Source organism: Hyperolius riggenbachi, chromosome 1 (genome assembly GCF_040937935.1).
Source record: "Hyperolius riggenbachi isolate aHypRig1 chromosome 1, aHypRig1.pri, whole genome shotgun sequence".
Taxonomy (NCBI): Eukaryota; Metazoa; Chordata; class Amphibia; order Anura; family Hyperoliidae; genus Hyperolius; species Hyperolius riggenbachi.
In genome coordinates, this window is record NC_090646.1 from 290,479,618 (window position 1) to 290,494,249 (window position 14,632).

The 14,632-nt window shown below is 42.5% G+C and overlaps 1 protein-coding gene across 1 annotated transcript in view; it reads left to right on the plus strand.

Moving 5' to 3' along the window:
• Positions 1-2,194: 2,194 nt before the first annotated feature.
• DUSP4 (dual specificity phosphatase 4) overlaps positions 2,195-14,632 on the plus strand; it is a 33,923-nt gene continuing 21,485 nt past the window's right edge. The window contains exon 1 of the mRNA XM_068233706.1: positions 2,195-2,746. Coding sequence (XP_068089807.1) covers positions 2,296-2,746 — 451 coding nt within the window. The 5' untranslated portion in view covers positions 2,195-2,295. The remainder of the gene's footprint in view (positions 2,747-14,632) is intronic.

Consider the following 14,632-nt stretch of genomic DNA (forward strand, 5'->3'; position numbering starts at 1 on the left):
TCATAATTCCAGACAGAAATGCACCGCCAGGGAGGTTAAACACTTCCCTCATGGCGGACAGCCATAACAGTTCATTCTCGGCTTTTGCTCTCTCAGATGAGAAGCTCCTTATCAGTTGTATTGTATTTCCTGTACAATATAATGTACAAGGGTCATCCAGAAATATCCAGAAATGAATAGCCATTTGCTGTTAACTAACCAGGCAAGGTCTTCATTCTAAATAATTTACACCTGTGACTTTAATTTATAAAAAACAAACAGATACGTACCTTAGGAGAGGGAATCCTCTTGGTCCTAATGAGCCTTTCCCCATCTTCATCTGCAGCCCCAAACACTAGTTCCGAGAAGCAGATCTTCAGGGGAGCAAGCTCTAGATTCCCACTTTGATCCCCACTGCTGAGGAGGATGGGGGAAGCCTCTTTAGGATCCAGAGGCTTCCCCCCACCAATGTAAGTACCCCTTGGGGCCCCTTTTTCCCCTTCAGACAGGGCCGAGTCTACGGGGGTGGGGGAATAAATGTCTTGCCCCCTCAATCATCTGGGGGCACGCACGGCTACAGTGAGTGAGTCTCCCTCAATTTCTCTCCCTCTGCCACCACCAGCTGGTTTCCTTTTGGAACGCAACGGCGCACACAGAGAGAGACATCAGGCCGGGGGTCAACAGGTGAGAAGTGTGAAGGTAGCACATGATGCAATAAAATGATCCAATATTATGAAAAAAAAATTGATTGTTTTTACTGAAAAATAAAAATATCTTTTTAGTTTGAGAAATTTGAGAAATCTGATAGGGTCCCTAACTACCAGACCACCCCCCCCCCATCCCCCACCAATGTACCAAAAAAACTTGCAAATTTTCGAGTGCGCTGCCATATACTGTATATAGCGGCTATGGGGGGCTGCCTGCAAATTCAAAATACTATTTGTAGCTGTATTTTTCATTACGGGCAGCCCCGCTGCGAGCACCCAAATTCCCCGCAACCCCCCCCCCCCCCCCTCCTTACCCGCTATTTATATGGGCAGCGGACAAACTTACGCCACTCGCGGGTGCTAAAATTTGCTGTTTCCGTGTTTCCACCTTATGGCTACAACAAAGGGATTGAAAACCTTGTTAAAAGATACCCTGAAGGAGGAAGTGACTATGTGGATAAATAATCAATTGACTTTGTCTCCTGTGTTTTCTCCTAGGAGATCATTTTTCATCTTCTAGTTAACACTAGATTTACCAGGCTTGCGCAAATCTGCGTAAATTCCCTGGACCTCACACCCACTAGCACCCATGCTGAGTTTTTTAACATGCCGTCAGCTCCATTGTTCTCTTTCTTTTGTTCTGAAAACACACCCATTACCTGTGAGGACTGGCACATTTGCATTTGTTAGCTTAAAGGTCCGTACACACGCCGCACTGGAGGCAACGACGGGTCCGTCGTCACCTCCCGCTGGGTGGGTGTTCCAACGACAGTCCGGCGTGTGTACGCACTGTTGGCGGACTGATACGGCTGCTTTTGAGCGATCCGCCCGGCGGTATCAGTCCGCTGACAGTGCGTACACACGCCGGACTGTCGTTGGAACGCCCACCCAGCGGAAGGTGACGATGGACCCGTCGTTGCCTCCAGTCCGGCGTGTGTACGGACCTTAAAGGAGTACTGTAATGAAGATGTCCTGTCCCCGGTGGGACAAAACGATTACATGGTCCCCTGTCGTGGCTTGCTTCCGGTATTTGTGACTTTAATGTTGCAAGGCACCGGCACACTGGAAGCTCCCGGCGACGTCAGCGGGAGCAAGGACGCGTGGCCAGGCGCAGTGGCTTGCGACATTAAAGTCGCAAATACTGGAAGCGGGCCGTGGGGGGATCATTTTATCCCTGCACGAGCACAGGACGTAGGGACAAAGGGGGTAAGTTACACTCTCTTTTTTTCATTACAGTACTCCTTTAAAATAACTTTATTAATAATGTGTGAAAATATCACCTAGGAGAAATGTTAGGATAAAAAATGTGTGAAGTGAATAAGGACCACTTAGGATGACCCTCGCAGGATTGTGCAGTTTACACAGCCCAAGCCCACACATACAGGAAAGGCAGGTATGTGAGGATGCAGGGATGCTGTATTTATAATAGCCGTCACTAGTATGGGGCGGAGTGAAAGTCAGCGTGCAGCACAGCCGTCTCACTCATCTGATGTGGGTGCAGACAAGACGTCAGTAAGCAGAACGCCGTGTAGTGAGCGGATAGAATAGCTCCGTCTGGCATTGTAGTACACGGCGGTGTGTAGCTGCAGCTGTGCGGCCGCTCGGTATTATGTTGATTATGGATGAGCTGAGGGAGATGGACTGCAGTGTACTGAAAAGACTTCTGAAGAGGGAAAGCGTACACAATAGCATCCAAAAGCACCATTCCGGCACAGGCAGCGCTGGTGTGGGGGTCGGAGGCGGCACTTGCCTGCTCCTGGACTGTAGACCCTTCCTGGCGCACAGCGCGGGCTTCATCCAAGGCTCGGTGAACGTTCGCTGCAACACTATCGTGCGGCGGAGGGCTAAGGGCTCGGTGAGCCTGGAGCAGATGCTGCCAGCCGGTAGTAAGGACGAGGAGGAGGTGCTGACTCGGCTGCGCTCGGGTCTCTACTCTGCAGTCATTGTATACGATGAGAGGAGCCCCCGAGCGGAGTGCCTTCGGGAGGACAGCACGGTGTCCCTGGTGGTGCAAGCCTTGCGCAAGGACACGGATAGCTCTGACATTTGTCTGCTGAAAGGTATTATACTGCAGGTGTCTGTGGCTGACCCATCCGTGTGTCCCTTGGATGTATGCGCCATATCATTGCAGCATTGTCATATGGTTTCATTAATAAGCTGAAAGCCTGTGTTCACATTGGGGGTGTATAGGGGTGTATTAGTTGCATGCTGGGAGAAAGGTGTTCTTTTCAACCCAAAATATATGCATCATTTCAGTTGCTTCGTATATCTGTCAGAGGAAAACGAGTTGAGGCGAGGGACTGGATCCTATCTGAGGTCTGAATTACAATGTATTGTACTGGTAGCCATGTTTGTGGGGGATTTTTAACCATGACAGTGCCACACTTTATAAATGACACACCAAGCACAAAGGTGTCAGCTTGCAGAAGCCATATGAGCACTGTTGTCAGATGTATGTAAATGTGCAGTGGTCATTGGTTTGGGACTTCTTGTGTGCATTGTAGTCCCCTTCAGGCCCCAAAATTGTCTACATACTTGTATACATTTCTGTACAAAGAAGGGATCTTCTGGACCTTCATACTGCACTGTATGAAGAGTGGGTTAACCTGCATGCGCTCCCCTTACACTAGCTACCAATGGTGGTTTTTTTTTACTGTAAATATGACTTAATTTTGAAGGCATTTTGTTTCCTGTATTGTGGTACAGGAAATTGCTTAGTTTGTTGTAGGCCACAAATGGCAATCTCAAATAAGAAATAAAGCTCACTAATGACTACACCGGTTTCAGTGAAATTTTGTATTTGTGTAGATGGGAGTAACCCACAGCAGCTCATCAAAAATCATGTTCCTTACCCATGCTAGTTTATGTCTCTTATAGGAGATGCACAAATAACTTGTTAAATGTGCAAATTCTGTATTGACAGAAACCAACATTTGCAGGTACTGGTCCAGGACTTTTAGCCTAGATTTGAGAGATGTGCAGCAGCTGGTTAGTTACTCAAGCTGCGGGCTTATTAGTTGATAGCAGAGCTGGTCAATGAGATATTTATAATTTTGGCTTGCATGCAAATTGTATGAGCTTGCTATTGTCAATCAGATGCATGCACTTCCTTCCAAAAGTTGCATACAATTCTCTTTATTTGCATGCAAGCCAGGATCAGTAGTATCTTATTGATCTTCTTGTACATTCCTGATTTCAGAACTGGCATATTCCACAATTTTCCTTATGTCTTGATTTTATTGAATGCAACTATAGGGATTATTTTAATATTTGCTGCCCATTTACTTGTGTGCATTTGTCGTGATGCTTGTAATCTTTTATGCCAGATATGTCTCTGATTAAATTATCAACATACACCTAAATGAAGGTCAAGTGTAAATTTGTGCTAAATCCATCTGCTGCATCAGTCTTGCATACAGTTATAATGCACAATTTTTAAAGCCTATTGGGAATTCTAGAAAGGTGCTGATCAGTTGTAAAGCAGGGTGTAGTAAACAGCAGTTTTAGAGTAAATAACCTTTTTTTTTTTTTTTTTTTTTTTTTTTTTATAAAAGCTTCCATCCCTGAGGCCAGAAACGCACTAGGAGCGATTTTATGAACGCTTTGCGATTTGAAAACTCTTGCTAATATAATGCTGTGGATGTGATCCCACTTGAGGGATGTGTTTTTATAAAAATCCCCCATAGCATTGCATTAGCAAGAGGTTTTTCAAATCACTAGCGATTAGAAATCGCTCCTAGTGGGTTTTTGGCCTGAAGCCTTGACCCTAGTGAGCGACCAAGGTTGGGAATATGTTTGTGGTGTATTTTTAAGTTATCATCAGTAGAGTATAGAAAGCATTGTGTACAATTTGGCTCTATCGTAGTGTTTGCCTGTATGATAAGAGATGTCTATTTGCTGAACACTTAGTAATCGTTTTTTTTCCCTTGTATCAAGAGAGACATTTTTAACAATTTTCAAATAATTTCCTTTCATTGTGATCATACTCCCCCTTTTTTTTTTTTTTTAAATGCATTTTCTGTCTTGCAGTACTAAGTAATGCAAGAGCAATGCTTGCTATTTATACTAGGCAAATGGGATTGTCTATATTAATTCACTGCTCTTTGGAAATCAGTTTGCCCATTCATGCTTTCTTGATGATAAACAGGCGTACCCATTCATGATTTTATTCATCGTAAAGAGGGCATTGTTTTTCTCACTGGCCTTTTTCCCCTTACAAAACTGTTCATTTTATGAATTTTACCCTAACCGAGGCTTTTCCTTTTGCATTATTTTTGATGAATATGCAACACAAAATGTTTCTCATGTTTAAGCCTTTGTCTGTGAACGAGCATTATCATCTTACCAATTGTCCCTATTTAATTCCCTTATTACAAAGTTAAAACATGAAAATGGTCACATTTGTCATGGCAATGAATAGTTTAGTATTAATACAGCACTGTATGCTGCCTATTGAAATGTATTTATTTCATGGGCCCCAGTCCTTTTTCTCCTGTGTCTGTCTGTCTGGATATGGCGTTCCAACAAAGACACTGCAAAAATGCTGTGCTATATTCAGAGACGGTACCACAGGTTAGCTAAATACATAGCTAGACAAATGTGGTTTTATAAAGCCTATCTAGGCTATTTCAACCAGTATTGGAAATGCAAACAGAATAATCAATGACCTGATCGGCAGCTCCAGATTTGAGTGCTTGAGGAACTGGACTTTGCCATTTTTAGTGCCTTCTTGAATAAAAATGGCTTTTTTTTTGTTCTAGTAAATAGTGAGTGCACACATTAGAGTGTATGATTGCCTATAGATAATCACATAATAAAGACCAGATTACTGATAAGGTTTGCAGCTGTGGTACTTTTATTGTAATTTTTAAAGGGAAATTTCAGTTTTGTTAAAGGGATCTCATTGCTTTGTATATTGCACACATTACTTCAGCTTGATAACTTTGGTTTTATATATGAATGAAACGAGTATTTCACAGTCTCAGGGCATTAGGACTCTGAACAGACTACTGTTGACATAGCTTAAAAGAAGGGCAATTTGAATTAGCTGTCAGTTTTTAGAAACTCATTGCTGCTTGTAGATTTAAATGAAAACTTAAAATCATTTACCTGTAAAAAGATGTATACAACCGCAGTCTGTTTATGGCTGATTTATGAGTGAAGTATGATTTAGGTTAAACTTACCTTTAGAAATGCAGACTTCCACTTCCTTTGCTTTTCCTTTGCTTTTGTTTCTCCACATGCTACCCTAAGCTGTAGATTGTCCTTGCCCAGTGGGAGCTGCATTGCATTCCGTGTAAAAGCACTAATGCAACAGAGGGAAAGAGTCGCATTGCACGTTATGTTAGGGCCAGAGCCCACTAACGCAGTTGTGTCCGCTTCTGTCCACTTTTCTGAATCTCTAACATTGATGTGTAACTGAAAAGCGGACACAGCTGCGTCAGTGGGCTCAGGCCCTAAGTGTTGCATCTCATACAGTCAATGAAAAGAATGCATCACTGGCTGCCACTTTTAATGTGCGCAGTTGGATCGCATCGCACCAGATGCACTCTGAATGTCGCATAGACTTACAATTGCAGTGCGATTTTGTGCTAAAATGCCTCCGTTACATTGCACCGCAACGCCCCACTGTGAACTTCGCCTAAAAGACAACCTATTAACAGGAATCTGCGGCACTTAGTGTGTGTGTGTGATGGCAGAGCGTGATGATGCAGAGGCACAGCAGCCACACTGTTCTTTGTTTGCGTGGTGTGCACAAACTGAAAGAATATCCGTGCTTTCAAACCTTCAGAAAATGTTACAATTCCGTGTTCCAAAAAAATTCATCTATATTGCATTATTGACTTATCTCTTATGAAAAGATATAAAGCCTTGTGCACACATATGAGGACTGCTGCATACAGGGATTGTAACTTTATCACTCAGGAGACAGTTTGGGGCCAAGTGCTGTGCAGGTGCCGATGAATACAGTAGTAAGTTGCATCTTTCATACTGGAAGTGCGGAAAAAAAAAGCTGGTGCCCACCTGTGTTTTTAGGCCTCTTTTAGACAAGCTGTTGACAGCATTGCATCCACCGCCTGTCATCTGCTCCCATGGATTGCCTGGGTGTTCACAGGCAGGCGCAAATGTTCAACATGGGCCGTGGGGTGGTGCTCATCCTCTGCATGTACTTCTGAGTAGGCAGCAGCCACCTGCTAGATGTCACATGATTCTATTGAGCCTTCCATGTCCCCTTATTCCAGCTCTGTCCCCCTGTAAAGTTACACAGTCTTCATGCTTAGGGAGCACTTGTGTTGCCGAAGATGGGCAGCTCTGTACTGCATGTGTGCATATGTGCATGCTCTGAATGGAGCCACCAGTCTTTGGCAGTGCTCGGGGAAACAAGCACTTCCGAAGTCTTCTGATGGCTTTCGGAGGTGCATTTCACCAGGTGGTTAAATAGCTGTAAGAAGGGTGACAGCACTGGAATGAGGGGCCCGAGAGGGAAAATGTGAGGCTAGTATCTTAATTTTTTTTTTTTACAATATTCATTTATACATTATTTAGTCAGTGTTTGCCCATTGTAAAATATCTCCTCTCCCTGAATTACTGTCTGAAATTTTCACAGGTGACGAGTCAAGTGATCTCTGTGGAATGTTTTACAGAGTTCCAAAGCCAGTGCAAAATATACCTGGTCTCCCAGAATGCTCAGGGGGAGGGGAGAGAAATTTGGCATAGATAAGTCTAGGTTAAACATCATTGGGAGGGCAGAGCTACATGCAATATATAGATATAGGAAGTGTTTCTGATGCTGAAACCAGTCAGATTTACAGTGATCCTACATAGTGTTGCTGTTTAATTATTATTTTTTATTTATTGGCTTTATATAGTGGCAAGATATTATACAGCACTGGACAATAAGGGTACAGGCAATAACGAGTGACTGGCAACACAGTACAGGTAACAAGCAATAAGATACACAATGCCAGATCATACACTGGAGCTGTAGTCTCAATAGTACATGTTCACATTCTGTGGGTAGAGTGCACAATCAAGTATGATGCACAAGGAGGGAGGTCTCTGCCACAGATATAAAGACAGGGAGGGAGAGGGTGGTGGCACAAAGGGAGGGGGACTGTTTTAGAGCTTTTCAGCAGAGAGAGTTAGGGCAGCGGTGAGGTTTGAGCTTTGAGGTGAGTTTTGAAGGTGTTGAAGGAGAGGGCAAGATAGATGGGCAGTGGGAGAGAGTTCCACAGTATGGAGGCAGCACTAATGAAGCCTTGTAGTCATGCATGGGCTGGTTAGGAGGAGGTTGTTGGAGGAGCCAAGTGGGCAGCCAGGTGTGTATCTGCTGACCAAGTTGGGCAGGACGTGTATACAATTTTGTAGGCCAGACATAGGATCTTGAAGCTGATTCTGAAGCATTTCAGGAGCCAGTGAAAGGATTTTCATAGGGGAGTCATAGAGGCAGAATGGTGGGAGGAGTAGATTAGTCTTGCTGCTGTGTTCATGATGGGTTGCAGAAGGGCAATGCGGTGTCGACGGAGGGCTGACAGTGATGTCGATGTCCGTAGGGGGTGAGACTGCACGGGGCGGGAAAATTACAAATAAATCTAGGAACCTGGCTGGCATGCAGGATGAAATGGTTGAAAGGCAGAATAGCTTCTCCATGGTGGTGGTGGAGAGGTCCGTGGAGATAGATCTGGGTATTGTCTGCATATAAATGGTAGTTGAAGCCCAAAGAGGAGACACATTTGGGGATGGAGGCGGTTTAAAGTGAGAACAGCAAGGGGCCAAGAACAGTCTTGGGGGACCCCAAATGAGAAAGGTGTGGAGGTTGAGGAGGAATCATTAAATGTTGTTTTAAAGGAACAATTTGAGAGGTAGGAGGAGAACCAGATTAGTGTGAGGTCTTGGATACCTGAAAATTGCAGGAATTGGAGTAGCAGAGGATGATTGGCTGTCAAATGCTGATGAGAGGTCGACGAGGATGGTGTATTTTCCTTCATCCTTGGCAAGCATGAGGTCATCGATGACCTTGGTGTCGGCAGTCTCGGTGGAGTGTGCTGGCTGAAAACCTTATTGTAACAGGTCAAACTAGACTAGATGCTCCAGGAGTTTAGAAGCAAAAATGGAGGAGGGAGATCGGTCGTTCGGTAGCTGGATGGGGGAAGTACAGTGGCCTGTTTGAAGCAAGTGGGGAAGGCACCAATGGAGAGGTTAAACAGAGAGGGATGACTGGGACCAGGTTGGAAAAGGGTGGATGTAGGAAGTTGGATGAAATGGGATCTAGGGGGCAGGGGAAGTAGCTAGGAGCCAGTTGACTTTGTGCTCTGTGGCAGAAGAGAAGGCAGTGAGTGGTAGGTGGGGTGGGGGAGGAGATAGTGGAGGCAGGAGATTTTGCATCACATGGTGGCTATTTTGCCAGTAAAGTGGGCGGACAGATCAGTGACTAAGAGGGATGGGGGAGGGGGTTAGGGAGGGAGACGTAGGTGGCGAAGAAGCACTGTAGGTTGAAGGCTTCGGATCCAAACAGAGCAGCAAAGTATTTTTGTTTGAGAGTGCAGAGTAAAATAGCTGCATGTTGGCCTTGTACTCCAAGAAGTCACAGTTGAGATGGGATTTCCTCCATTACATTCTGAGGCACATGTCTGTTTTTGGAAGTTGAGTGTGGGTGTTGAGCCAGGGTTGAAGGTCAGGACCAATGGCTTGGAATGCCTTTGCCTAAAAACAGCACTGCTTTTGGGCTTTATGTTTATAATTTAATCGTTACAGTACTACATATACATTCCTTGCAGAACTGTTGTTAATCCTCTGAGGATGTTGTGTACAAATAACTGTCAGCTGTATATAGTAGAAAGTTAAACAAGCCTAAACTCCCATTAGTGTTATCCCTGTCTGTTGTAGATGCGATATTACAGCTCATTGAAATCAATGGGCTGCTTCTGAATCTGCGTGCAGGGAGAAAAACTGAAGGTTGGCAGCATTTCTTTGCATCGGGCGTGTGAATCTCCATAGCGTCCATGGACACAGATGCTTCCTCGCATGGTAACAATGCTGCCACAAGTGGAAAAGTCGCCTCAATGTATCAGTTTCAAAGGGATCTATAACCGAGATTAAAAAAAAAAGTCACTTACCTGGGGCTTCCCCAAGCCCCCTTGTACCCTCGCCAATTAACACCCCAGGCCCCCCAAAGGTTAGTTTTGTTTTCAGCTGACTGAGGGTCGGCCCCTCTTTGCTTTAAAAGATTGCTTACAGCTTATAAACTATTATGCCAGATTTTTTTTTAGCAGAAATTCACTGAATGGATTAAACATGACATTTTAGTGCTGCATTTAGCTAGAAATCCTCCTCAGTGCTTGCTTGTTTAGTTACAAATGTATCTATCTACAATGTAACAAACAAACACTGCTCTGAGAGAACAAAGAGGGCTTCCCCGGCAGGCTTTTCAAAGGTCTATTTGTATTCCAAATAAAGATACATTTGTAGCTAAAAGATAAGAACTGATGCGGATTCCTAGTTGAATCCAACACTAAAATGTCATGTTTAACCCATTCAGTGAATTTCTGCTTAAAAAAAAAATCTGGCATAATAGTTTGTAAGCTGTAAGCAATCTTTTAAAGCAAAGTTGTAATGCTGGGTGTTGTGATTGTTACATTGTGTAACATGTTTGTTTACAGGGAAGCACTGTTGAAGTTAAGTTTTTGAAAGGAAAATTTCACATGCAAGAAGCACTTTGCTTGAGGTAGCTTTTTTTAAATTATTATAAGATTAAGCTTGTTCTTGAAGCTTGTTCTTGTATTCGGCTACGGGATGGGGGCTATACCGCTTCATTCTCCAATGTAGGTTATGGTCAGCATCACAGCTCCAGCCATGGCAATATAGAACGTAGGTCAAGCCCACGGCTGGAGCTGGAGTCCAGCCATAGGTTAAGCCAGTGGGTGAAGCCGGGAGTCAAACTCACTCATGCTTGGTAGGCGGAAGCAGTACCCCTGTACCTTCTCACCTGGCTAATTTTTTTTTTATTTTTATTGGATTTATGTTGTATAGATTATACAAGCAGTCTCCTACTTACAAAATGATTGAGTTATGTTTCAGAGATACAAAGTTGTCTTTATGTACAAAATATACAATACTGCTTTTTTATTACATATTATTGTTAATGTTACAGTATTAACTGTTATAAGTAGTTTAAAACACTTTAAAAGCACATTGAAGACAACCAAAAAACGTAGTGTATAATTTATGTCCAAATCCGAACGTTATCTGAAAATTAAACCTGGTGAAACGTGGATGAATGATGTAAGTGTGATCAAACTCCGAAATATAAAAATGTTTTCCTACTTCTTATTACCCATACAATTATTTTTGCTTTTGTGCACAAGTAATAGTCTGTTTACAAATTACGAGTTCCCAACGATCATCTGCTCTGAAACCGCCATTGCATTTTATTGCATAGTTCCTGTATTTTCTATATTAAAATCTATCTAGTGATTATTTCCCACCCCTGTCTGCTTCTGGTATGTGTGCAGCAGAGGTTCAGCACTGTTAAGCCCAATCTACACGATACGATTCGATTACGATTCTATTTACGATCCGAATAAATCCGACATGTCCGATCAGGATATGATTCGATTCAATTCGATTTGCCATTGAAAAAAATGGCGAATTGAATCGTATCCTGATCGGACATGTTGGATTTAATCGGATCATAAATAGAATCGTAATTGAATTGCACAAAGAATCGTGTTTACTAATTGTGGCTGATAAGGAAATGTAAACAAGATAATGTAACCACCTCTTGTGGTTGTGTTTAACTGTTTGAATGATTTTCTGCTACCAATTTTTTTCTGGTATTAAGTTTTTTTTGTTTTTTTTTCGCTGTAAATAATATTTTACAGCAAAGAACAAATGCTGAGTTTCATACCGCTTTAAAGCCGAAATCAACTTGCAATCTCTGACCAGCACTTTCACAATTCTATCACTTAGCAGTTTAAGTTGTACATTAGTTTCTAGACCTGGTCATCTCTTGCTTCTGATATAAGCTACTAGAACATTTTGCAGGATAGTAGCCATCATGCAGGGATACCTTTTTAAAGTGACCATATTTAAGACCTCATCCAGCAAACCTACTTTGCTCTGCCTTGCCATTCTACTGCTTATATTTACAGATGTCTGTATTACTTTTCACACACAGGTCCCCATCCCTTATGTAATGTAAAGAAACAAGGCTTAGCACATTCCATTGCCAAAATATAAGCATATTGATGGAATAACTAAGGGTAGAGCCATTTTTCTTGCTTATGTATACCTTTCTCATTGTGTCAAATCAAATACAGTGGTGTGAAAAACTATTTGCCCCCTTCCTGATTTCATATTTTTTTGCATGTTTGTCACACTTAAATGTTTCTGCTCATCAAAAACCGTTAACTATTAGTCAAAGATAACATAACTGAACACAAAATGCAGTTTTAAATGATGGTTTTTATTATTTAATGAGAAAAAAAATTCAAAACCTACATGGCCCTGTGTGAAAAAGAAATTGCCCCCTGAACCTAATAACTGTTTGGGCCACCCTTAGCAGCAATAACTGCAATCAAGCGTTTGCGATAACTTGCAACGAGTCTTTTACAGCACTCTGGAGGAATTTTGGCCCCCTCATCTTTGCAGAATTGTTGTAATTCAGCTTTATTTGAGGGTTTTCTAGCATGAACCGCCTTTTTAAGGTCATGCCACACCATCTCAATAGGATTCAGGTCAGGACTTTGACTAGGCCACTCCAAAGTCTTTATTTTGTTTTTCTTCAGCCATTCAGAGGTGGATTTGCTGGTGTGTTTTGGGTCATTGTCCTGCTGCAGCACCCAAGATCGCTTCAGCTTGAGTTGACGAACAGATGGCCGGACATTCTCCTTCAGGATTTTTTGGTAGACAGCAGAATTCATGGTTCCATCTATCACAGCAAGCCTTCCAGGTCCTGAAGCAGCAAAACAACCCCATACCATCACACTATCACCACCATATTTTACTGTTGGTATGATGTTCTTTTGCTGAAATGCTGTGTTCTACGCCAGATGTAACGGGACACGTACCTTCCAAAAAGTTCAACTTTTGTCTCGTCGGTCCACAAGGTATTTTGCCAAACGTCTTGGCAATCATTGAGATGTTTTTTTTTTAGCAAAATTGAGAGGAGCCTTAATGTTCTTTTTGCTTAAAAGTGGTTTGCGCCTTGGATATCTGCCATGCAAGCCGTTTTTGCCCAGTCTTTCTTATGGTGGAGTCGTGAACACTGACCTCAATTGAGGCAAGTGAGGCTTGCAGTTCTTTAGATGTTGTCCTGGGGTCTTTTGTGGCCTCTCGGATGAGTTTTCTCTGTGCTCTTGGAGTAATTTTGGTCGGCCGGCCACTCCTGGGAAGGTTCATCACTGTTCCATGTTTTTGCCATTTGTGGATAATGGCTCTCACTGTGGTTCGCTGGAGTCCCAAAGCTTTAGAAACGGTTTTATAATCTTTACCAGACTGATAGATCTCAATTACAGTACTTTTGTTTTAATTTGTTCCTGAATTTCTTTGGATCTTGGCATGGTGTCTCGCTTTTGAGGTGCTTTTGGTCTACTTTGTGTCAGATAGCTCCTATTTAAGTGATTTCTTGATTGAAACAGGTGTGGCAGTAATCAGGCCTGGGGGTGACTACAGAAATTGAACTCAGGTGTGATAAACCACAGTTAAGTTATTTTTTAACAAGGGGGGCAATCACTTTTTCACACAGGGCCATGTAGATTTGGAGTTTTTTTTTCCTCACTAAATAATAAAAACCATCATTTAAAACTGCATTTTGTGTTCAATTATGTTATCTTTGACTAATAGTTAACGGGTTTTGATGAGCAGAAACATTTAAGTGTGACAAACATGCAAAAGAATAAGAAATCAGGAAGGGGGCAAATAGTTTTCCACACCACTGTATGTTGAATGCTGCTATAGAAACTGCCTGTGTGTGTGGTATATTAATTTGAAAGAACAGCAAATCTGTATATGAAAATATAAATACTTGCATTAATATAGATCACATAGTCAGCGAGATTCCTCTATGCCGGTGTTCTGATAATTAATGGACATGAAAAGTCTATCCCTTGGTCCATTCAGAAAATTCTGAGACGCTCTTGGGAAATTAAAGCAGGTCAGCTGCTTAGCTTCCTTCCTGAACTTGTTTCCAGTTGTAGCTGAGGTGTTAATCTTGCCACCCACACTGATTTTCCTCATGCTTCCATTCACAAATGCCCAGACATTCTGCTCTTGATAATATTGCTGCAGCTTGGTCAGACATACACTAGCAACCAATATGAATTACTAACCTTTTCAGCGATCGGTCTTGGAAGGATCTTTGCTAACAATGACTTGGAGATCCATCCCATCAGTGCAGTTTGAACTAGTTGCACTCTGTGTGTCTGGTTACACAAAAACATGAAAAACATAATGCTTCTGTGCATCTGTAGACTATGAATTTATCTACTTACCTTTAGGCCTGGAACCCACTAGCAACAGTTTTCTAATCCATTTATAAGCACTTGTATTTTGAAAAGCTGTTGCTAATGTAATGCTATGGTTGTGATTTCACTTGAGGGATGTTATTTTCAAAAAATCCCTCATAGCATTACATTAGCAAGAGCTTTACAAATCCCTTAGAAAAGGGCTAACATTTCCACCGAGAGATTACTTTGTGCATTATGCTTTTTGTATCTTTAAGTGAACCTAAACTGTAGTAAATAAAGTTTCACTTACCTGGGGCTTCTACCAGCCCCCTGCAGCCGTCCTATGCCTGCATTGGTCCTCAACGATCCTCCATTCAACCACCGCCGCTTAGTTTTGTTCCTGCCGACTGCGTCTGCGTGGCCCTGGTCGTGCACATCCTCATACGCGTTAGTTTGATTAAATAAAGACATCCGTCCAACCACAAAAAAAAACCACCAACC